This window comes from Phoca vitulina, unplaced genomic scaffold (genome assembly GCF_004348235.1).
Source record: "Phoca vitulina isolate PV1807 unplaced genomic scaffold, GSC_HSeal_1.0 scaffold6, whole genome shotgun sequence".
Classification (NCBI taxonomy): Eukaryota; Metazoa; Chordata; class Mammalia; order Carnivora; family Phocidae; genus Phoca; species Phoca vitulina.
Window position 1 is genome coordinate 5,404,229 of NW_022589709.1, and position 25,429 is coordinate 5,429,657.

The window sequence follows — 25,429 nt, forward strand, 5'->3', positions numbered from 1 at the left end:
GCAGAAACTCCACCTCACAAACTGTCTTGGGCTTCTTCAGGTTTGTGCAGATCATTATAAAATGAGTGTTTTTGCCCAAGCATCAGTCTTAACAGTTTCAACCTAAAGTAGCTTCCGTCAGGTATGGTGGTATGTAAATCCTGGAACACACCGTCATCGTTTAGGCTACCTGAACCCAGAGGTTTCAAAGGTAGGTTTAGCATTTTTTTCCTAGTCATTGATGATTACTGGTGAAAAGCTTCCGGTTGCTCTGGTTTGAGTGTCAAAGGCAGTGACGTGCAGGTTTCACCTTTCTAGAAAGGAAGCGCAGGTCTCATCGTGTGAGTCACGTTGCGGTGGTCTCCTCCCAGCAGGAAGGATGCGCCGCCGCTGTGATCTGCTCCCCGAAGCCCCTTCCAGAGTGTCGGTAGGTAGCGGAAGCGTGTGCGGTCCTGACTCTGGTACGCGGAGCCTGTCTTCCAGATGGTGAAATGAAATGCTTCATGGAATTAACAAGGGGAAAGGAGAGGGAGAAGGAGTGTAGTTACTTTTGCTTTGCTATCTTGATGGTAAATCTGGCATCTAATATTCCAAAAAAAAAGTGTGTGTGCACAATCACGGAAGTTGTACGAGCCTCGGCGGTAAGCGCGTCCCGCGCGGCGGGCAGTGCCGGGGCGGCAGCTCCCAGCTCTTCGCCGCTCGGGACCCCTTCATGCTCAAGGGAGGCTTAAGAGTGTTTTGGTTTATGTGGATTATATCCATTGATGTTGACCAGATGAGAAATTAAAACAGGATTCTCTTAAAAATTTAGGTAATGTCTTTAAAAATAACAAATACATTTCCTATTAGTATAAATATTTTTAGAAAAACACCTCCCAAAACAAGAACATTTCAGAAAGAATGACATCATTCTACATTTTTGCAAATCCCTTTCATGTGTGGCTTGATAGAATATAGCAAGATTCTTAGATCTGCTCCTGCACTCAGGTCGTCACAGTATCATGTCCTGGAGTCTGGAACATCCTGCACCGCGCCTACCCGTGACAGCGGGACAGTGTGAAAAGCAGATGCCTCCTTAGTGTTGTCGCGAAAATAGCTTTGACCCCGTGGAGACCTGAAAGGGTCTCAGGAACTGCTGAGAAGCCTCAGACTACTTGTTTGTTTTCTTAATGTAAGCTCTACACCCAACCTGGGGCTTGAACTCTTGACCTCAAGATCAAGAGTCACATGCTCTACAGACTGAGCCAGCCAGGCACCCCTCAGACCACACTTTGAGAGCTACTTTGTCAGATTAAGACTTCCAGCTGAAAGTTTTTTAACTTTTTAATAGCTGAACCTCGGCCAAGGTCGGGGCGCTGACCCTCCCCAGGGAGTGGGAAAATAGCCGTGTTTGCCTCCATGCAGCCTGCCTTAACACGCTACCCTTGCTGCGGGCTCTAGAGGTTTTGCTTCTCAACGCCTTCCCCCTTGTCCTCTCCCTTCTCCTCCACCTCCTCCACCACGACCTCCATTTCCACCACACTGAAATCTCACAGTGGGCCAAGTAATGCATCTGGAAAGGAAAGGAAGGGAATCTAACTAGATGTCAATTTTCTTAAGGCAAAGAGTGTTGTTTTGGGTATTTTTTTAATCCAACCACAGTTATTTCTCTACTTACAAATCTGGAAGAAAAAATAGATTCAAACCTTTTGAAAATGTTTGAGAATAGAATAGAAATGTTTGATATTGCCTATATTCTTATTCCAATAATATTGCAATGGATCAAAATAATTTTGGATCTCCTTCTAGAATTTCCTTGAAGACTGTAAGACACATTTTATTTAATTACTATGATCTACTATCCCCTATCTGCCTCCATGAGCTCCTAGAAGGTAAGGGCCATATTTATTTTCTTAATAGCACCAACACCTACTCCTCTACTTGAAACCTAATTGGTATTAAAGGCATTCTACAAGAAGTGTTCTCAGTGTGAATAACCATCACTATCCCGAAGTCTCCAGATTCTGTACCCTTTGGTCAGTCCCTGGTTTTTAAAATGTCTCCTTTGCTAACCATTATCTGTTATCTCAAGATAACTAGAAACTAGTCATTTTCCTCAAAATTTTAAGACCCAGCAAGTGATTGAAATGTCAGCTTAGGAGGTTTATGTGCTACTTTTCACCTTCCAAAGAATGTGGTAGGAGGCAGTGAAAGACAACAGCTTGGTTTCACCTAGCAAAGACCAGTGTATTGATCTGGACTTCCCTGTGTATTGCCCAGAACAGCCTCAGCACCCTGCAGTTTATGGTCCCAGTTAAATTTCTACAGTAGTGTTTTTATTTGGGTAGATGTGAGGTTCTGGCTAATTTAGAGGGCTCAGCTAGGATTTCTCAACAGTGAATCCAGTACTTGTACACATAAAGCCTAGACACTTTGTAAAAAGAATCACTTTAAACCGGTCGAGCCCATCATGTGCCGCCACGTAGAATGCCCTCAGATGTTGAGCATTCAACCTGGCTAGTAAGCCTGTGTCTCCTGGTCTTTAAATTTTCATTTTTGCATCTTAGATATATGCAAGGATTTGTCCTGAGACTTTCAGAAATCCCCACCTTGTCCTCTTGTTTCAGCCTCTCCACCTTCTTCCCAGATCACATTTCCGCTGAATCTTGTGTTCTCTGTATCTCCACACCGTGTCTTAAGCAACCCTCCAGCTTTCACTTGAGCGACTTCTGTCCACCGGAGCCTCCTGCAGAGGGCTTCACCTGGGAAACTGGGACTATTTCTGCAACAAAGTCCTGCTCGTCTAGTGCTTTTTCTATGGGGAGTACACTGTGGATTAGTTCCTTTTCCTCACATCATGGATCTGAATTATGGTTAAATTCTATTCTTAAGATCCCCTTCTTTTTCTAAGCAATACTTTCCATACGGGTTTGCCTTGAAGCACTGCCCCTGGGTTCTTCCGCCGTATCCTTTTGCTCCTTGTCCCACCCCCCAGAATGCCATATCTTATTACAAGTTATTGTGCTTGTAGGAATAGAGACTATTACACCATGCTGAGATGTGGAGGCTGGGGAGTGGCCGAGCCTACTAGCTAATGACCTGAACATTGCGGCACTGGGCCTACATTTGAGCTTCAGTAAAAGGTCAAGACCTCACACATTGGACCTTCAGAGTTACTCAGGTATAATCAAAGGCATGAATGTTCGTTTAGTCTATAAATGACGAAAGTCCTATTTCCTGCAACATTTTGTGTCGTTGAAGGTAGGGACCTGCTTTTGGAAATATTGGGCTTGGTGATTATTTCTGGTGCTCCGTGGGTCCCTGAGCTGGTCTCTTAAGACTGTTGCTGAATTACGTTTCACACGGCTCTCATGCTGGAATTCAGACTGATTCAGAAAGATCAGACAGGAACTTTGTGGAGGCATTTTACTCTCTGAATAGACTACTGCGGGATGGGAAACTGGCAGCAGGTATTAAATGCAAACCTGATTGGAAGATGTCTTTGCAAGGGTTGTGTGTCTGATCCTAAGAGCTAACCAGACGTGCAGATCCTGTCTTTTACAACTGGTTTGGCCAAAGTTGGAATGTCAAAGGGGAAGGTATTGATAGGAGACCGAGGAGGAAGGGAACAGCTATGCAAGTGAATGGCTGCTTTAATCTCCTTAAGAAAGATCTTTAAAGGGAAGGGTCCAGTAACCCTCTAAAACCAGAGTGCCAATCTGGGAAACCGCCTAGGACAGGGAAAATCCATGACTTAAGCCTCTGTCCCTCTTCCTGTGGTATCTGAGCTCTTCCTTAAGCTCACTGTTGGCCTGAAAGGCAGGGCTGAGCCGCAGGAGCTCCGTGTTTTGGGTGCAGCCTGTAGGCCTGCAGCCCAGGGGTCACCGCCAGCTCGGCTCCATTTGTTCTGTTGTTCCTATTGCTGTGATCACTTGTCCTGCGATCCTTTCACCTCATCCCTCCCTTATTTCTTAAGGCCTTGAACTCTTCCTCTAATACTTTTATTACTGTGTGCGTGATACCTACCCCTAAACCCTAGTAAAATCCTGGAGCAGTTTCAGGGAGACGTGTCCACCCCTTTTCAGCCTGCCCCCTCTGTGCTGCGATAGTAACAAGCCTAGTCCTTCTATCACCTTCATTTCCTTTAATGAGGAAGTATATGCAGAGTACGGCAGAAGGGGCTAGGAAATCTGTGCTTCAGGGAGCTGTACAGAAAAAGGAGGTGGTAATTTCCAATTGCTTCCTTCTCTGAGGAGCTGCCCTGAGTCCACACTAGACCAAGCCCAGTAATGCTCCTGATAATGAGAAATGGATTACTTGCTACCAGCCAGCCCAAGAGGTGGAGCTAAAATCACCCTAGAGCCTCAAAACAGTTGCTTCAAACCCTTCAAGGGGCAATCAGAGAAACCAAAATCATAAGTTTATGAAAACTAGTGAGGATGGCCTCATACTTCAAAGCACAAAACATTTCAGTCCTCCTGGCTACAAGCTGGTAATTGGTGAAGCTCGGGGTGGATACACGGGGTTTGTTGGTTATACCAGTCTGCCTTTACAAATGTTTGGAATACTTAGAAGAATATTGCCATCTTCTCATTTTCTGACCTTCTCAGGTCTGCAAACTAGGAATAAGCTCCATCATGCAGGAGTTAAGTTCTTTTGGCCAGAACTAGAAATATGACTCTTGACCTTTTTCCTTTCACTCAAGGGGAAACTTTGGAAGCTCACATTTCCCTCTTAGCTAAAGCATGGCATGGCCTGCCGTCCCCCTGCCAAGGAAGCCCATAGCTAATAATTTAGGGCCAGGATTCAGTCCCAGCTCCTAGAGCTCTAGCTAGCTGAGAGTACAGCTCCCCCGGGTGGGATTTCTGCCGCAGGCGCTCCACCGGGGCTCACATTAGGCAGCCGCCTCACACCGCCTGAGCACCCAAGTGCCCTCCAACTCCCCAAAGTAGCAAGTCTGAAATCCACAAAGGGTCAAGTCTTCAAACAGACTAAAGACAGAAATCCTCAAGGAGGCCAGGAATGGGAAGCCAGGGAATGGAGTAAAGTGGGGAGAACAGTTTCCATTTCAGAGAATGCAGGCTTTGGTGGACCGTCTCTGGTAGTTGGTCTCAAATATACATTGTTTTGTAGAGAGAGTTTGACTACCCCAAAATAGAATAACAACACTGTTTGCAACTTTGCTTCATGAAGTTAACTGGGAGGACAGATCGGATAATTTCCTGGGGCTGTGTGACTCGGATTAGATCCTGCCATTGGCAGAGTTGGCATCAGAGACCAAGAGTTAGAGCTTCAGCTTGCGCTGCAAGTGTTTCCAGCCTGCCTCGTTTTCCACAGGTGTTAAAGAAGCTGCATTTAGATATGTGAAGGATCCCCTCCACCCCCGTCTTCTACGACACTGCTCTGTGTCTTCCTGAAGCCCCGGCTGTGCTTGTTCTAGGACAGTGCCACAGCCGGCGCTCCTTCGCCCTGAGGTACTTCACACTGCTGGTACAGTTCGCCTTTGGACCACAGGTCTGAGCTGTGCACTCAGGGCCCACAGGAGTTAGGCACTGACTGAGCTTAGAATTCAGAAACAGAAGATCGCAGACTGTTTCACTCAAGGTAAACAAATTCCCCGTCTTGGACCAGTGCGGCTGTGTGCTTGTGTCAGGAAGGTAACTGGTAGAACTCAGAATGCACATCTGTAGATGAAAGCAGGTCGTTTGTATAGAAGCATCCTCCTCCTAAGTATCACCAGCTCACTCGGCTTCCTTTGCGTTAGAAGGTTGCTTCGATAGATGTGCGTCACAGGGAAATCAGGAAAGGGGCTAATCCTACAAGTATTCTTAACTCTTAAGTATGGTGACCTAGCCACTGGGGTTGGCCGGCTCGCTCTTCTTCTGGCACAGTATTCCTGACGTATATTCTTTCATTCCAGGTTCATTGCCTTCTTGATATCCGAGCAAAGGAGTTAGGCCATGAAATTTCACTGTGATGGTCATCACTAGAGAAAGGTATGCTTAAAGATACACAGTGTGCTCTATACAAAGCACTGAGGGAGGAGTCAGAATCATTACTTGAAAAAGGAGAAATGAGTTATCAGGTATAAAAGCAGGAAAACAGCTTACTTTTTTCTATAGTGCATATTTGCAGTGACGTACCCAGCATGTCCAGGAAGGAACTGGTACATTCCATACATTATTTCGGGGCATGAATCCAATCTTCGATTTCCTTACATGAAGACAGCACCAGGAAGATCCTAAGTTGTAGCCACGGGTCTTGTCACTCACTCCGTCTCCTGTTAGGAGGTGTGTCTATAAGCATAGCGACACACGTACGTAACATGATCGGGAGTGTATCGGCGCGGGGTGGGTGTCATGTGGAGGCCTTCCCAATAATGTGCACATGGCTTGTTTACCTTGGTTCTCTCTAGTACCATTTTCATTACTAGGAAACTTGAGGGGGGGAAAAAGATACTAACAGAGCCAGACTCCTGTGGCCTCCTTTTTATACCCAGATAAACTGAAATGAGAGTACATTTGAGAGTAAAGACTCCATGTATACTCTGGAATAACAGGCAGCCTTCAGAAGGATTGCTTTACTCAAATGGGGGTGCGAGGGAGGCACACTAACCTAAGTTTCTGGGTCAGTCTAAAAATAATCTCAGCTATCTGGTAGGTTTTAAGAGGCTCATTTTTTCCTGACAACGGAGTGTTTCTGGTCACACACATCAGACATGCTGGGCTTTTAAAGAAGCAACCATTTATCCATAAAGGCAGGACTTCTTGAAACTAAAACAAACCTACGAGTAGATATTTGCTCAGTTACATCCAACTCTGAAGGGTAGCATATTTGTTTCCATCAGAAAACAGTCATGTTTGTGCACAGGATCCTAATTAAACTCTTCACCCTTCCTCTATTCCTTGATCATAGAGGGTCCCATAAAAATCTCCCAATGATTAAAGAAAAACAGGCTGTTCTCCTAAGGAAGCAATGTACTTAAAACAGCTCCCTAAAGAACTAGTGGTTGAATCTTTAATATATAAAAAATAACCTTTAAAAACCTAATTCCTAAAAAGTAAACAAAAGTTTTGAAATAACTAAATTTTAAAAAATCAAGACTTTATTGGATAAATGTTACACAACATTCTTTAACATTTAAGTCTTAGCATACTTTAGATGAGAAACAACTTTTGTCATTCAAGTCTACAGAATGAAAGAGGCTTGTGAAGATTTGAAATACAAAGGTAGCATGAAGCAGAGCTTAAATATTAAGCAACTAAAGCAATGAAAAGTGAAATAGCAACATGGTATGTCTAGATTTTAAGTACCACCAAATTTCATTTATTAAAAAATGAAAATGTGGTTTATAACAAAACACCTTTGAGAATTTTGTCATGAGAAAAAATATTAGATACTTAAAAGAATTGGGAGAGATCAGATTTTGCCTTTGTATTATTTCTTGGTCATTTCCATCACTCTGCGCAAAGTATTGTACAGTCCGCCATGGCGTGGAGTTACCTGGTTCTTGAAGTGAGCCTGAAAGGTACTGCTGGTGTTCAACCTCAGAAAGAACAAGACGGACCCCACCCTAAGCCCTAGGCCGGGAGGAAGAAGGGCCATGGAGTACACATAATCTTTAGCGCTCCCTGCTGCTCCAGGTCCTGAGCTGACTTTTTCAGATTTGATCAAATGTGTATAATGACTTCATGAAGATTTCCAAAAAGACTTTAGAATGCGCTCCAAACTTTTAATTACTTGCAGTGCAATTAGAATTTGTATTAAGCTCACTCGAAGACTGTCTTCCTTTTCTTCTTGAGTTATAAAACAAGTCCTAGTCAGATATATCAAATGTTCTCCAGCTCTCAGAACCTTTTCTTAATCCTGAGTGTGGGGTTATTAAGAAATCCCAAACCTATACAGTAAGATTATGGAAAGTTTAAACACTTGAGCCAAATGCTCAGTTATCTGTTAACGTTGCTTCAAATGAATTTTGTATTTTATTTTTTGGCATTTTCCCCCCTTTTTTTGTATTAAGTAATCAATATGGATTATCTTTCTGGTTTAAAAAATAAATCAGTATTGCCACTAAAAAACTTGTTTTATTATTAAAAGTACTGCACCATCAAATATAAAATGCCTTAAAAATGTAGTACTAATAGGTCCATCTGGTTTTCTCATGAAAGTTTTCTCCATTCATTAAAAAGAAAAATTAAGGTTTTTCATAATATGTATTTTCCAAAGACAAGAAAAACATTATGGTCTCCATTAATAAGAATTCATGTTCCATGCATGAAAGCTCTTTATGGGTCTGTTCCTACTGCTTGTTCCCAGGGTCAAGTCCCACCTGACACCTGGCTTGCACTTAGCAGGGGCTCTCCATGAGAGAGGTCCACATCAAAATTCAGGGAAAAAGCCTTTCCACCTCAGTAGAATTAAGAAGTAGCTCTTAGAGTAAAAATTTTCACTCTAAGGTCAACACTAGCCTATCCACTTTGAGTCAGAATTTAAAAGGTAAGAATGCAGTTATGAAAATGTGCACAAAATGTTAAATACTGGTGGCAAATAAATACATCTTAATATGTTCTAACAAGCAAACGTATATTCAAGATAATACAGCCCTGTTTTATTGAAGAAAGAAAAGATCCAAATTCTCTTTGCGGGGTGGGGTGGGGCACTTTGCCATCCTTTCAGTAGGATGTTAGAGCATCTTTCCTGTTGTTTCCACTGGTACCCTGAAGGAGACCTTGGCCTTGCCCGGGCAGCCGTGACTCTTGCTGTGTCACAGGAGAGCCATCTTAGAAATGCCTTTGCTCATATCTGAACTGATTAACAAAACCTTGGAGAAAGCACAGTTTTAGTTTAAAAAATAATTAATTCAGCGTCTCTGTCATCATCCCATGCCTTTTAGGCCTGTCCAAACTGTACTGAAAGAACTTCACATTCAGAAAAAGTTACGGTCAGTGATTCTTCATATATATAAAATTCAAGTGAGTTCTTTGCGTGTTTCATATCATCACTTTTCTCCTCCTCTCATGCATAATTTATTGCAATAGTTCATTTTTTATAAAATATTCCCCTAATACCTTTTCTTCGGTTTAATACGGCACAATTTGCAAGTGCCCCTTTATAGACTTCGGTTTTAACCACTGCCTTAACATTTACTTCTTAGTGCAGCTTTAAAAATCTGAGTCTCCAATGTCATTCAGTCCTGATGCTCTGGTGTGGGGTCATTGTGGGACGGGTCCGTGAAACCAGCAGCCTGCTAATGTCTTTGTGCTGAAATACAGTAAAGAAAAGGAAGAAAATGTAGTTAAGCACAAGTAAATAAGAGAAAAATGATGTCCTCGTTGTTTAAATTCAGCCCTATGTAGATTATGGGGTCACACTTACTTCTTTTAAATCAGCTAAACTTAACTGACACTTGAAAAAACCATTTACTTCCACTCTAAACCAGCAGAAGCATTCATTGTATTTCCAAAGTACATCTGGCCAAATTCCAACATAAAACTGTTGTCACCTTCACAGAGTCAGTCTGCACTTGAGTAGATTTTTAAAAATCCTTGTTGATGAATATTTGCCTATTGGGGGAAGGGTGGGAGGGCGTTTAGCTTCGTTCTCTATGCTGCCCCTTCGCCGGCATCCATGTTAACCTTTGGAAGTCCACGCCGCTGCCTGCCGTGGGCCAGTCGGAGGCACCAGTGGCCTTCCTCGCGCGGGCTGCCTACAGACGGAAGCCGATTCATACCCGAAACCAAGCTAGGCACGGGTCAGCTGCAGACCGTACCATCTGCGTATGCGCAAAGAGCAGACGAGGGGGGTGGAGGGTGCCTTCCCAGAGGTGCACACAGCACATCAGAAGGCGTCCAGAGCGCCATGTTGCTACTCGAAGACAACTTCTCTACACTAGGTGGACTGACTAGTGTCCCGTATTACACCAGCACCCCAGATCATGAGCAGAGGCTCTCTTTACCAAACCTCCAACAAGAAGCAAGACTGAGCAAAACATTTATAGAGGGTAAGGCTTAGAAAAATTACTGCCAGCATGACCGGAATTTCTGCCCAACATTATCGACTTCCCTTTAATACCAAGTGGTAAAAACCCCACTGCAATCCTCTATCATCCTTGGTTAATGCCTCTCGGACCCAGTAGACTAAGTACCAATAAGAGCTCAAATTCCAAAAGAAGTGATCGTGGAGAGAATGATGATTTTTTTTTTTTTGTCCAATGTATTTTTAAACCAAACCAAAGATCTGTGGCGTGTTCAGTGGAATAACAACTGACAAAATAAACACAGAATGCAAAAAGGGAAAAAGAAAAACCACCCTCATCCTTCCCAATATTTAACTTCCAAACATTTCAAAGTAGGAATCTTTGCCATTCTTTGCTAGAACTCTTGATCTCCTGTTAGCTTCCTGGGTTGCCTCCCTGACTTACTGGATCGAGGCCTATAAAACACAGTAACAGGGCATTCTATCACGTTTTTCTCAAGCAATGAACAGTGGCTTCTAGCTGTAAGTACCCCACACATCAGAATAGAAGGTGAATAGTCTTCGCTTCTGAAGAAACAATGATTAACACCTTTAAATTTGACATTGAACTAAGAAACGTTTATTTTTTCAAACTAGTATTGTAATACTCTTTAGACCCACACAAAACTTGGGAAGTAAACTGAAAGAGGAAGAAAAAAAGGTAAACAGCCAATCCCATGCACAATTCCATTTCCTTCTATTTATGACTCAGTATTTGGCTTCAACCTTAGGCCTATTCAAGTGGACAAGCAAGCCCAGGGTTGAAGCAGGTCTTACTATTCCTATGAGAGGTGCAGAAAACTAACACACCATTCCCTCAAGAAATCACCATCAGCGTCGCTGCCATCCCTACAGTACAGCTCCACGTCCAGAACCTCCCAGCCTCAATCTCCGATCCCAACTGTGCCATTCTGACCCAGCTTGCAAATGACAGCTCCCGTGCAAAGCCACGGCCCGATCGTGGCTCTTCGCTAGCCGCAACCACCACAGGGTTAAATAGCCTTAATTCAAGGAAGCAAAAAGAGAGAAGTTAAACAGCAGCACAACAGAAACCTTAAACCTTTCCAGCTGTGTAAGAGCCCAAAATAAGCCTTTAAGGCGCTATCCAAAGAGGTCTCAATAAATGTAAAGATTACGGCCCCTCTGAGTTTAGACTTTCCTGATGTAAATGACAATGGTTTTGAGGTTAATTCACTAAGAAAAAAAATATATATATATATATGTTCATATGGATATATGTAATCTTATATATACACATTAAGAATGACTAAGAAGTGGATATAAAAGTGACAAAGACTGAGATAGGGAAAAGACAAGAAATCCACTATTTGACTTCCCACGGTGACTCAGTTGCTATGTGACATAATTCTACAACCTGATAGCCAACTTTTAGCACCCTAGGAGAAACTCCTTTCAGAGAAGCTCACAGGAGGCTAGCTCTACTTTTCTTAGCACAACTGAAAGTTATTGTCACTCGTTAAAATTGTCACCTACATGAGGTACACCCAGCTACCAAGGTCAATGAAGACTACAGAAAAAGAACGAATGAATTCTTTGAGGTCTAGCCTGATCTACTTCAGAATGATTAAGTGATGACATGACGCCCTCTTCACTTTGTGGCAGGGCTTAACACAGACAGACCTGCCCGTCTCACTGTTAACTTCAATGCTCCCAGTCTGAATCCACAGTGGTCTGTCAGACACTGTAAGGGAGCAGCAGGACTCGTCACTGTCTGATGTAATAGCTGCCATTTGTTGAGACCTATGGTAGAAAAAACCAAGTTAACAAAAGTAGAGCAGTCATTTGAGTTCTTTTAAATCCACTTTACAAAAAAATCTTAAAAATAAGACCAAAATTCAGTTGAATTTTCATAATTATTCTAGGTAACTTGCTGACTTCACAGAAAGTGAAGCTTGGGTACGAAGAGACGTGAGGTGTGTGTACACACCAGCGCTGGCCAGGAGAGGGCACTCTCCGGCACCAGTCCGTTCAGCAGCGACATGCCTTGGGACGCCCACACTGAGCGGCTAACTCCCACGTAATGTTCCAGCTAAAAAACTTCTCCTAGCCTACTACTAACTGAGGGTTGGAGTAGTCCTATCTTCTCAGTATACGGCGAGAGCTGAAGTTGTCATCCTTGTCCACGTTATTGCATCAGTGAGCTCAAAGACCCTATTTTGCAGAATGACCAAAAACTACCTGACGCCTCCTCTCCTTTGCACACTAACTTAGGACCTGACCTTCCTGTGTGAGTCAGTACCTGCTTGAAGTAAGTTTGACAAGATAAGCTTTCTCACTTGGGCTTTCAGAACAGAGACTTCAAATACAAAGAATAATTCAAATGAAAGACTGCTGTTTTAAGCCTTATTTTTAACATATTTGCTTGTCTTCTTACTCCCCTATTTTAAGTATAAACAATTCATCACATCAGGGTAGTCAACTCTGGGATCATTGATTTAGGGGATTTTCAGTCCTTATAATGAATGATTTTTAGAATACTAAAGTACATCAGAAACAGTAACATAAAATCAAAACTTTTTAAAAAGGCTTTTCTGACATTGAGAAAGAAATCTCATACACATGATCTATAAAAATAATTACTTCTGAATTTTAACTCAAAGGAGAACAATTTTCTTAAATGAGACTTAATGAGATTATTCACCCTTTTGTTCATGGGAAAACTTAGATATACTATGTAAGTATATCTTATATACCTAAATATACTATTAACTGTAATCCAACAGCAATCACAGAAGAAAAAAAAGTAATCCAAGTGCATGAAACAATTTAACTTTGAACCTCTCCCTCCATAAGTAAAACTTGTTAGGTTTCAACAATCATTCTGTATCTCTTCTTTGGGAGCGCCTCGGTGGCTCAGTCAGTTAAGCATCTGCCTTTGGCTCAGGTCATGATGCCAGGGTCCGGTTATCAAGCCCCACATCGGGCTCCCCCGCTCAGCAGAGTCTGCTTTTCCCCCTGCCTCTCACCCCACTTGTATTCTCTCTCTCTTGCTCGCTCTCAAATGAATAAAATCTTTAAAAATAAATCTTTAAAAAAAAGGAAGGAGGTCATGCTCTTAGAGGAAAGTTCGGCATTAAAAACTAAAGAGTTAAGATTATATAAGATTATAGACATGTACCAGTTACCTTGCTGAACACTAAGTTTTCCCTAATACAGTGTAGTATCATGCAACATGAACAGGAAAAGCACAGTGCCTCGTTCTTCTCATTCTGGTTTTCTAGCCTTGGTGCTATTTTTCTAACCAGTTATTCCAATAAGGTTTTAATAGTTCTTCCCAGCCTACCAAGATGCCCCTCCCAGCCGGATTCCTTGATAAAAGCTAAAGTGGGGGTGGCAATCATAGGTTTGTAATTAACAGCATCTAAAAAATGAGCAATGGATAAAGAGGACTACCTTCTGGAAAATACGGCCACAATGCACAAAGATCAAGGCCTTAGAATGTGTATTTCCCTCCTAAAAAGTGGAAACAATCTACTCAATCATACCAGTAGCAATAAAAAATAAAAAGCAATGTTCAACTTAATATCCATTTTTTCATCACTTGGCAAAAAATATTAAAACACCAGGGTCCCATGGGAATACGGCATTTGTGCAAATCGGCTAATTGATGCAACTGAAAGGCTGACAGGCATAGCTTTGTGCCTCTAATACCTTTGTAAAGCTCTCCTAAGAGGACCTCTACTCCACTGAGCCCCACCAGCGCAGATACTTCTCATGCCTCTCTGAAAGGATTTGGGATGTGCCAGGCTTCTGGGATGGCAACTGGTCGTTAGTACGTAACTGTCTGAACCAGAGTTACTCTTCCTCATTCATTCACAGGTAGACATCATTTCTCCTTTGTCAGGCCCTGTGCTTGGCATAAGGGAGAGTAGAAACGGGAGAGGAATAGACTGGAGTTTATGCAATACATAAATGAATGAGGCAAGAGTTGAAAGAGGAGGTGAATGCAGTTCTCCCTTCACTGTAATCCCCATGACCCCCAACCCAGCACCCTCCACAAATGCCTGTTGAATATAGTTAATGCCGCCTTCTAGATGTTTACGGACAATCATACTATGATTATTGTAATCTCAGATAAGAATACATTATAACACTTTTCATTTATAAGGTGTATATGTTGCACAAAGATAATTTCGAAAGCCACCAGGAGGAAATTCCTATGCCATACACAGAAAGTGGTGGTTGTGGCAACGATAGCAAGTTATTTCTCTAGGTCTTATGCTAGGCACTGTACTGCTTTAAATATTTAAGTTCTCACAATTACCTTATGAGGTACTATTATTCTCCCCATATCACAGAGGAGGACACTGAGGTAACCCAAGATCACACAGCTAGCTTGTAGGAGTCAGATCCAAGTCTTCCTTTGAATCTAGGAAGAAATCTGGCTCAAGACCCTGTACTTTCAATCATGTGCCTGAAAAGTGAGAATGATTCTTTGCTCAGGGTGCCTGGCTGGCTCAGTCGGTGGAGTGTGCAACTTTTGATCTCAGGGTTGTGAGTTCGAGCCCCACGCTGGGTGTGGAGATTAATTAAAAATAAATCTTAAAAAAAAAAAATGATTCTTTGCTCAATAAAAGCCTAGTATGGAGCACTGCTGGTCACTGTTAAGTTATATACTCCTAAGTATCCATTTCTGTATTTTACACTCAAAAGAACCCTGACATTCCTCCAAAAACATTCTCCCCAAGCAAGCAAAAAACTCTTGTTTTACTGAGGAAAAATTATATCCCTTCTAGGCTTTTTCAGTAACTTTTTTTTTTTAAGGTTTTATTTATTTATTTGACAGAGAGAGAGAGTACAAACAGGGAGAGCAGCAGAGGGAGAGGGAGAAGCAGGCTCCCTGCTGAACCGGGAGCCTGATTCGGGGCTCGATCCCAGGACCCTAGGATCATGACCTGAGCTGAAGGCAGACGCTTAACCGACTGAACCACCCAGGCACCTCCTTTTTCAATAACTTTTAAGTGAATCTGTGCTGGAGAGAACTAATGAGGGACACTGGAGTTACAAAGTTATCTTACACATTGCTTTTTTAAAATGCCTTTGCTAAAACTTGATATATATTATAATTACAAGTTTTTAGTTTAAATGAAAAGGGGGAAAGTGTGATAACAGCTTTAGCTATGGCATATGTGGTTTTCCTTCTAGATACAGGCACTAGGATAGAAAAAATTATGAGTTTCAAATCATAATTTCTGGTTAAGACTTAGATTTCTAAGTCAATAAAAAAGCTACCTGTCACATTCTTATGATACAAGGAAGATTCCATATTTATATTACAGCCATGTTTTCAAGTTACTTTTAATGGGGCCTTATAGAACTATCAGGAATTCGAGGAAAATTTTAATTCACACTTAAATCAAGTTTTAAGGGATGCCTGGGTGGCTCAGTCTTTAAGCATCTGCCTTCGCCTCAGGTCATGATCCCAGGGTCCTGGGATCGAGTCCCACATTGGGCTCCCTGCTCAGCGGGGAGTCTGCTCCACCCTCTGCCTGCCGCTCCCCCTGCTTGTGCTCTCTCTCTAAGACAGAAAGATACATACATACATACATACATACATACCTGCTTTTTTTAAAAAAAATAAACCAAGTTTTAAGACCAGGTATTTTTTAACTGATCTTTTTCAACATCAAAGTTTTAAGAAATTATTGTACAAATATAAAAGTGTCCAATAGAAGGCCTGTAAGTTAGACAACATATATTACAAGCCATCTAATTTATTCGGTGGAAAAATAAGAATTTGACTCAGAAATTTGGCATTTTGATAAATCCTTATAATTTTTTTGAGTCTGCATCTCTTTTCCTTTACACCTCCCCATAACCAATCTTAATTTGTGCCAGAATAACAGGAATCTATAAGAAAAATTCAAGTTCAGCCATTACTTTTTTTCCAGAGATTAGATGCATTAAAATTTGACTCAATCCATCCCAAGATGGATTTAAAGACATGATATAAAAATAATTTAAGGTGTGCACGTGTATGGCACAGTTGGTTAAGCTTCCAACTTGGTTTCGGCTCAGGTTGTGATCTCAGGGTCATGAGATCAAGCCCCAAGTTGGGCTCTGCGCTCAGCATGGAGTCTGCTTGAGATTCTCTCTCCTTTCCCTCTGCCCTTCCCACTCATGCTCTAAGTTTTTTTTAAAAAATTAATTTAGGGGCGCCTGGGTGGCTCAGCCGGCTGGGCGTCTGCCTTTGGCTCAGGTCATGATTTCAGGGTCCTGGGCTCACGCCCCGAGTCGGGCTGTCTACTGGGGGTGGGGGGGCCGGCTTCTCCCTCTCACTCTCTGTGCTTGCTCTCTCAAATAAATAAAATCTTTAAAAAAAATTAATTTAGCATTTCCTACCAGAGTGTGGTACACAAGATAATGTGAGAATTTTAACAGTATGTATGTCAAGGAATATTTGTTTGCCATTAACTATACTGACATAAAAAGTGAGTAACAATATACAAATTTGAAAATATGACAAAAAGTATGATGGTGTATAAATAATTTAAGTTTTGGAAGCTAATTAATTCCATTACTAAAGTAATTTAAGTGGTTTCCATATTCATAAAGTTGTCCAAAACAATTGTTTTTGTCACTGGGAGGGGATGGTTTTAACTTAAAACCTACTCGTAAGAGACTTTAATTGGCAAATATAATCACAGTAACTCACCTAAAAATTTTACCAAGAGGCAGTTACAAACTGTTCTTAAAAATGGGGCGCCATTAGCATTGCACAGGACTGCAAGTTGATTACGCAGGAATGCCTGGAAACCAGGCAGCCCAGGTGTATGTTCCAATCACCGTGCTTGACTAAGAAAAACACTCCTGTGACTTCATTTCCAAATACCTTCTAGAACAATATCAGCCCAAATTTAAAAGATTTCTATCAAAATCCAAATTACAGATGGAAGGATTATGACGGGTACACATGTGAATGTCTTACAGAACTGTACACTTTGTAAAAAAAATGGTTAAAATGGTTAAATTGTATATTAGGTGTACTTAACACTTTAAAATACAAAAAAAAATTACAATGTTCTATTAATATGACAGGAAGAAATTTCCACCTGAAGTCACAACGAAAGGGAAAAAAATCGTTCAGTCTATAAATATTAAGTCTCTTGAGTAAAGATTAAACAAAGAGAGACGCCTGGGTGGCTCAGTGGGTTAAGCGTCGGCCTTTGGCTCAGGTCATGATCCCAGGGTCCTAGGATCAAGTCCCATATCGGGCTCCTTGCTTGGCAGGGAGCCTCTTTCTCCCTCTGCCTGCTGATCCCCCTGCTTGTGCTCGCTGTCTGATAAATCTTAAAAAAAAAAAAAAAAAAAAAAGATTAAACAGAGTTGAGCTGTTTCTCTTTTTTTAAAAAAAAGATTTATTTTATTTATTTGACAGAGAGAGAGAGAGAGAGAGAGAGACAGCGAGAGAGGGAACACAAGCAGGGGGAGTGGGAGAGGGAGAAGCAGGCTTCCTGCCAAGCAGGGAGCCCGATGCGGGGCTCGATCCCAGGACCCTGGGATCATGACCTGAGTCGAAGGCAGACACTTAATGACTGAGCCACCCAGGTGCCCCTGTTTCTCTTCTGATCTTAGTGTTGACTATCCATGGTAGAGAAACCAAGACATCCTGGAAAACTGAAAATAGCGCATCTGTATCACTGGGACTATAAACTTCCTATTCCTTTATTGAAAATAGCACAATAGAGCCTATTAATTACTAAGGCTTTCATTTTCTAATTCTCCGCACTCTGCTGAGTGAAGGCATACTGCAGATGTATGTAAACTGCAGGTACAGAATATGAAGAGCCTATTAACTGAGAACCAGGTGAAAGTAACTCTATTCAGCTTAGTGGTTTAATTCTCTCCTGGCAAATGGCATGGTGCCAGCCTCTTCTTTTCTGAACTGCCTGTGTATTGGGCATTTCAATTAGAGATGGTCTTAGCAGCCACCATACTAATACAATCTCAAGGCAAACGCTAAATTTGACCAAACTTAGAAATAGGGTCTTCATTCTCTCTGGCAAATTCCCTATCAGAGGCCTTCACTGGGCCCAAATCAAAACAATATCCTGAATCAAAACATCTGATCAACTTTTCTAGACCTTTGTCAGTCCCTTCTCTGCTAGGAGTACTAAACAAAAATGAACTGATACAGCACAAACCACAGAAAAAAACACAATTTAAAAGGGAAAAATCTAATTTTAGATCCAAATTATAGATTTCTTAAGGTACAGGCATACCTCGTTTTATTGTGCTTCACTTTACTACGCTTCGCAGATACTGTTTTGGTTTTTTTTAAACAAATTGAAGGTTCAAGACTTCAGTGGAGGAAGTAACTGCAGATGCGGTAGAAATAACAAGAGAACTAGAAGTGGAGCCTGAAGATGGGACTGAACTGCTGCCATCTCATGATAAAATATTAACAGATGGGGAGTTGCTTCTTATGGATGAGCAAAGAAAGTATTTCTTGAGATGGAATCTATTCCTGATGAAGATGCTGTGAAGATTGTTGAAACAACAAGATTTAGGATATTACATCAACTTAGTTGATAAAAAGCAACAGCAGAATTTGAGAGGACTGACACCATTTTGAAAGAAGTTCCTCTGTGGGTAAATGCCATCTAACAACACTGCATGCCAAAGAAGAAATTGTTCATGAAAAGCAGAGTCAACGATGCAGCAAACTTCACCACTGTCTTACTTTAAGAAACTGCCACAGCCACCCCAACCTTCAGCAACCACCACCCTGATCCGTCAGCAGCCATCAGCATCGAGGCAAGACTGCACACCAGGGAAAGATTTACGACCCACTGAGAGCTCAGATGGTTAGATTTTTTAGCAGTAAAATTCTTTTTTAATTAAAGTATATACATTATTTTTTTTAGACACAATGCTACTGCACATAGACTGCAATATAAATAACTTTTATATGCACTGGGAAACCAAAAAATTCATGACTCGCTTTATTGGGATATTCACTTTATTGTGGTGGTCTGGAACCAAACCCACAGTATCTCTGAGGTATGCCTGTATTTCCAATTCCCAATTCAGTTATTCTATGTAAAGGAATCCTCTATGTATATAAAGGAACGCAAATGTGTTATCTTTCCTTCAACATAACCAGTATTAAGTACAACCTGCTCAAAATAGCAGTGCCAGTCAGTATTTTGTAAATTACAAGCTCAGACCCACTAACAAGATACACATTTGATTTTAGCAGCACTTTCATACTGCCTGAAGTCTGTCTTCATATCTATATCCTTGTCTACTTAGTACTAATTTAAAATTACTGTTTATAGAATTTTCCATCAAAACCACGTAGGATACATCAAATCATGCAAATGGGGCAGACTAATGAATTTTACTTTCCCCATCTCACTGATCTTTTTTACATCTAGTTCCACATCTATAAATGAGTCGAAAAGATATCCCTTTCAAATGAACAGTCAGCATTCTGTTCAATACACTCTGGGAAACTAAGAAAAATACTCTGATGCTTTAAATTTCTGAGCAATTCTAGAAATAAAGACCTCTCTGGCTGTTACAGCTTACTTTCACTTGGTTTCTCCCCTTGCTAATCCTTTGTTTTACCCATTTTTTTTTTTTAAGATCGCTGGAGATTTGGCCTAAGCCTAGTTTTCTCTCTGCAAAAGGAAAAAAAACACATTTGGTTATCTCCATACAGAGTAAATGCCTCCTCTGACCACTTTAAAGGAAAAGAGCTGCAACTATCCAATTCAACTCTATCTCCTCCATCTGCAGTAAATACTGGATAAATTTACCTGCTTAAGAAATTTCTATTTGGCATAATGTAGAGAAGCTGAATCACTATTATTGTACACCTGAACTAATGTAACATTATGTCAACTTTACTCAAAATTTTAAAATTTCCATTTGAAATTGGAAACACAAATATGCAGCTACTGGATTTAGTGTTTAGTATGTATTTTAAGATTAAGGAATTCTTTAAAATTTTTCCTTACTGAAACATCAGATGAAATATGCCGGTTTAAAATGGAGGGATCATTTGGCATGATAGAGATCATGCACATTTGTGATTATGCTTGAACCTTTCCCTCCGTGGTATGGACTACATAAAATTTAATGTTATTTTTGTACTCATCATGACTTTATTCCCGCCACCCACCCCCAACCAGGGCTTCTGAAACAAATCAAATTTGGTTTATGCCAACAGAGCGCATTTGCCAACGCACTCGACTTATTAGCAATATCCACTGTCAAACCCACTGTTAAGATAAAACTCACCTGGATCATTACATGAAGCCTTGGAATTAAATTATTTTAAGTGACTTTTTGCTCTGCCTCGCTTAAATCTTTCTGAACCTTAGATTTTAAACTTTCAAAAGTATCTGAACAAGTTCATTAATCTGAAACAGTACTCAAAAATTTAAGATACTTCCTTAAAACCCCTCAGTCACACCGTGAACATCTTTCAACCTGTTATAATCAAAGAATTTTAAAAGTAGTATAGTTGTTTCTGTTTGCAGGAAAGAATATGTTCTACTCAAGTGAAACTTTTTTTTTTAATTGTGTGTTTATTATAATCAAAAAGCATTGACTGAGTTCCCCAGATGAAATTCTACTTGCTTTTGCAGAAATCAGTACATAAATCATAAAAGTCCGTAACTTTAAAGAAGCTGACAGATTATGGATTTTAATCTCCATTAATCTTTTCATCATTAATTCCATAGGTAACTAAGACATTTCAAATTGGATTACTTAGAATTACACAGAAAGTTGCTCTCTTGAAAATTTTCAAGTTTCCGAACGTGTCAAATTGATACTCTTATCAAATTCAAAAGGTAGTTAGACACAAAAAATATGAAAGCAACTTGAAAAATCTTGGGATAAACTTGCCTCCACGGGCAATCAGATCTATTTTTCCACTAACAATAAAAAGCTAAAAATGGCAAGTAAGTCAAATCTGAGGGACAGATGGACCATGTAGAAAAACAGTGATCTAAGTTACTAGCCCCAAAAGCAAGGATACCTGAGGCAGACCAGGCTAAAGAGAGACTGGTTGTAACTACCCAAATACAAAAAAAGAGCCATGTGATGAAGTATTAAGGCTAAACATGAGGAAAATTAAACCCACACATATATGAGAAATTGGCGGGAGGAGGGTCTCAAATCTAGAAGCGTTATCAGACCTCTACACTATAAAACCTCATTTTCAGAATACATGGATTAATCACTTACTTGAATTTTATCTATGGTCAGGTAATATATTCTGATAGGACAAATAGGAAAATAAAGGTTTGATAATTTTCATCTCCTCTATACACTATTACAAAGAATAACTTTCTACCATCTTGATATTTTTCAAAGCTTTTTGAGAAACACACACAAATAATTTGGATTTAGTCGATTTTATTTACAGCTTTTTTTTTTTTTTTACATTTCAGAGCATTACACAATTACATTTTCTCATTTTCTGACCTGCAAACAGATACCTTAAACGGAAATATTTCTTTAAAATTATCAAATTAGGTACATCCAAAATGCAACAATTACACATATGACAATTAATTCACAAAGTGTAATTTACCAGGACGTATCCTAAGAATTTAGGAACAGCCAGTCAGGAGAAATCTGACCAAATTTAGCAATCAACTATTTACATATCCAAAGACAAACCTACCTAAACTCCCAAACCAGAATTTTGAAAGTTTTTGTTAAATCCCCATTAAATAAGAGTGACGATTCAACCCTTGTCAGCCTTAAAAAGTCTTAACCCCAAATACTGGGCTATTTCCCCAGTCCACAACTGAATAGCAAGCATCTCAGTTTGTCAAACACCTAAGTATCAAACTCTTGCGCCATTGTGCACATAGAAGGGCTAAGTATTCATTAATTAAAAAACAAGTAGTCATTAAATATCCACACTATTCCCCATCCCCACCCCCAACCCAGCTCACCCAGCCCTTACTGCAATCCCAAATATGCAACCTATGTCACATAGTGACAAGCTATGTTATATATATGTATGTATTGCATATACACACATATACGTACATGTGCATATATATAAATATACACACATACACACAGTACTAGGTACAAATGGCAATTAACAGTCCCTGCAAAAATTCATTTTCAGTTGAGGCTATGGCTCCTATGCCTTGGGATGGTTTGACTTCAAAACTGAAAAATACTGCTAAAATCTCACTTCCTTAAGACAAAATTTGATTGCTTGTTCAGTTTAAGCTTCTCAGTCTAAAAATGGCTATAAGGTAAGTATAAAAAAGCAGCCAACTGAGTACAATTCCTCTCTCCGATTTGGCCAAGCTATTTCGTAGAAGTTACTCCTAACTAGACTAGGAAATCTGCGGTGCCTTCCAGTGGTTCTTGCCTACCTTACTGTCCATGTTCACGTTTCAAACTGTGTCAACAGAGCCCGCACTTCAGGGGTCAGCTGCTTGGCAGCCCTAGCCGCCTCTGTGACGGCCTTGCGGTACAGGCCCTTTCTCTTCTTATTAAAGCGTGACTGGAAGTTTTCTAAAAAGGGGGAGAGTTGCGAAAGAGCAAGAAAAGAGGTTGTTGGAGACCCAAACCACGAAATACGGGCCTCCTGTCGGACTAAAAGGCCGTTATCTTTCCGGCTCACAGTTATAGTGAGAATACGGGCTGGCCACCAAGGGAAGCCATAGATCTTGGCCCAAACAATGTCCCCTACACATATGGTCCTGCCATCTGGTGTGACGCATTTAGAGACGTTTTTGGAAAAGACTTTCATTTTCAAGGAATTACTGAGCTTTTTCTCTTCCTTTGAAGAGGAGGAAGTGGAGGAGGTGGAAGGTGCATGCATACTGCCTGGAGGAAAATCAAAGCTTTCGGAAGAACTACACTCAGAGTTGGAGGATTTCAAATCATCTGTGCTATCAATGCTACACACTGAAGCACTGGAAGAGTCAGATTTCTTTTGATTTAGGGTCATGTAAACAGAGATATTGCTTTTGCTGCCCTTTTTGCCCAGTGTCTGTGGTTCATCCTGCTCACCAGGCACAAGCACTTCATTGGTGTCCTGAACCTCACTGTTGGCCTCTTCAGGGCCTTTTGAGGGACTCTGATTTTCTGAAGGGGCCTCACCTGCTGAGCGGGTAGAGGTGCAGCGAGACTGGGGCTTGGGTGCCATCTTGCCACTCCGCATTTTCTCAAGTCCTGTCTTCAAAGAAGAGTCATTTTCTTCATTCCTGTACCTTTGTGGTTTTAAACGAACCCGGGGTGGAAGGGAACCTGAGCTAGGACTCTGATAGCGACGTGTGAAATGGACCTTTGAATGTGCATTTTTGGATGTAGAGGTTTCACTTTGCTTCTTTTGTGCCTTTTCTTTGGCAATTTTCAACACTTCCCGAGCTTTTGCATGATCCATGTTCTTACTCTGGAGCACTTTTTTAGTACTTAACTGAGCTTTTGATGTATTTGCCTGAGCAGAAACTTTGACTACTCTGCCTCTGCTGTGAGCAATATTGGAAACCTTCACCACAGCATTTCTTTTCTGGCTTTCGTTTTGGTTTTTCCCATCCACTTTATGGTCAGTTTTCAGTTTTTTGTTCACAGTAGTTACACTTTCGTTTTTCCGTTTTTTGTCTTCATATTTAGAAGAGTCACTTGCACTACTACCTTTTCTAATTTCCTTTTTCTCCGCAACAACACTGTTTTTACATTTGTCACACAGGACTTGCCTGGGTCGCAGTTTAATAGCATTCATTATTGAAGTAGGTTCTTCCCTGTACATTTTTCGTTTGGGTCGCTTAATTTTCCGAGGCGGTGGCTGAGGTATTGACTGGTTATAGGTGTCCCTGATAAACAAAGGGGGAGGGTAAGGTGCTCCTTCATGGAAGAGAGGCGGTGGTTTGGAAGTCCACAGGCTTTCAGCCAAGCCCCGCTCGGGAGGAGAGATGGGAGAAGGGTCATCGGGAACAGCACCATTCACTTCACGCTTGACTTCTGTCCCTTCTTGGAATGTATTACTTTGGAGCTGCATGGCTTCAGGTTTCTCCTTATATTCCCTTTTGGGAAACACTGTCACAGGGATCCCATGGGGCCCAAACCTTGGAAAGAAATCAAAGAAAAAAAGAAGACATTAACACTTAATGTCTATGATTCAGTTTCTTACACTGAAACACCACCTAGTGTTTGTATATATGACCTTTCCTGAACTCTATTCCATATTAAAAAATAAAAACAAAAACCTACTAACCACCTCCCCACCAAAATCCCAAAGCCCTTCATTTTTTATTGGTCCCATTTTAGGTGTAAACAGATTATACATTTAGGTATAAACTCAAATGATTGTTCTAAGCAGCACCAGAATAGCTGAGATTATTTTTTTTTTAAGCTGACATTATTTAAAACAGACCTTTCAGTCTTAGATCAGAAAGGTGTTCTATCAGATAGCTTAACATTACATGTCATTTGAGGTTATATTTGCTGGACTATGGACAAGTCCAGTAAATGCAACTATAAATATACAACATACACATCTCCCTCTGGTTATACGAGCTTTCAAAAGCTTCACAAAACAAATTCAGCCTTAACTACCCAAAAACACTGAATAGGTAAATTTCCACCTCAACTTCACTTAATCACTAAAGATTCAAAGACCAGCTGCTCCTTTACTCTTGCACCCTAACTCTTGAAGCCATTCATCTACCTCCTGCCCTCAAAACCCACAAAAATATGAGTAATTCAGATGCCCAAATTACCACACAAGCAGATAGGTACAGAGCTGTGGCTAACTTTTTAAAAAACACATCACACATTAAGAAATATTATGTATGTATACGTGCATGCATATATAAATATATACATACACACACTTAAGCCAAAGTTTCACTAAATGTTTAACCTTATATTATGTGATACATAATGATATTTTCCCCCTACTCTGGTCTATTTCATTTGTTTTAATGCTGGTCAGACTCATAACATGGATTTTAAAACTGGTCCAGACCCAGTTTGAAGAGCACTGGTAGAGAACACAAATCTTTACAATTCTCAGTTTCTAATAAAACAAGGGTCAACATAACCCTGTTTTTCATGTAGACTTAGAAATCACTGTGATTTAATCCTCCTGGGCTAAACATCTTAAAGCTAAACCTGCTACACTCAGATTCCTTCACATAAAATTAAAATCACACTACCAAGTAATTTCATCACGTGCATGTTAACATGTTAATTGTAAGCACTGTTTGATGGTGTCTGAACAGCAGTGAACACAATTCTAAAGTCAATCCTTTCAGGCAGCAAGGATCAGCTTCAGATAGTCAGAACTCCTAAGATGCAAATGTCTTGCATGTCTGTTTTTCTAGAGAATGAGTCTTCGTTCTCATTCTCTAACATATCCTTAGGTCCCCAATATCTTTGTTGGGAAGAAATCTTGACATCAATTTCTTAGGGCTATAAACACACCTAAACTCAGACGGGGATG

At 40.7% G+C, this 25,429-nt stretch overlaps 1 protein-coding gene across 7 annotated transcripts in view; it reads right to left on the bottom strand.

The window, feature by feature from the left end:
* Positions 1-1,220: 1,220 nt before the first annotated feature.
* PWWP2A (PWWP domain containing 2A) overlaps positions 1,221-25,429 on the bottom strand; it is a 41,830-nt gene continuing 17,621 nt past the window's right edge. For 2 of the 7 annotated variants that reach the window (XM_032403643.1, XM_032403648.1), the window contains one exon: positions 18,439-24,050. In XM_032403643.1, the coding sequence (XP_032259534.1) occupies positions 22,367-24,050 (1,684 nt within the window). In that variant the 3' untranslated portion in view covers positions 18,439-22,366. Of the gene's footprint in view, positions 9,220-10,782; positions 11,734-18,438; positions 24,051-25,429 lie in introns of those variants that run through there. The other 5 variants (XM_032403645.1, XM_032403647.1, XM_032403649.1 and 2 more) reach the window with 5 other exon arrangements.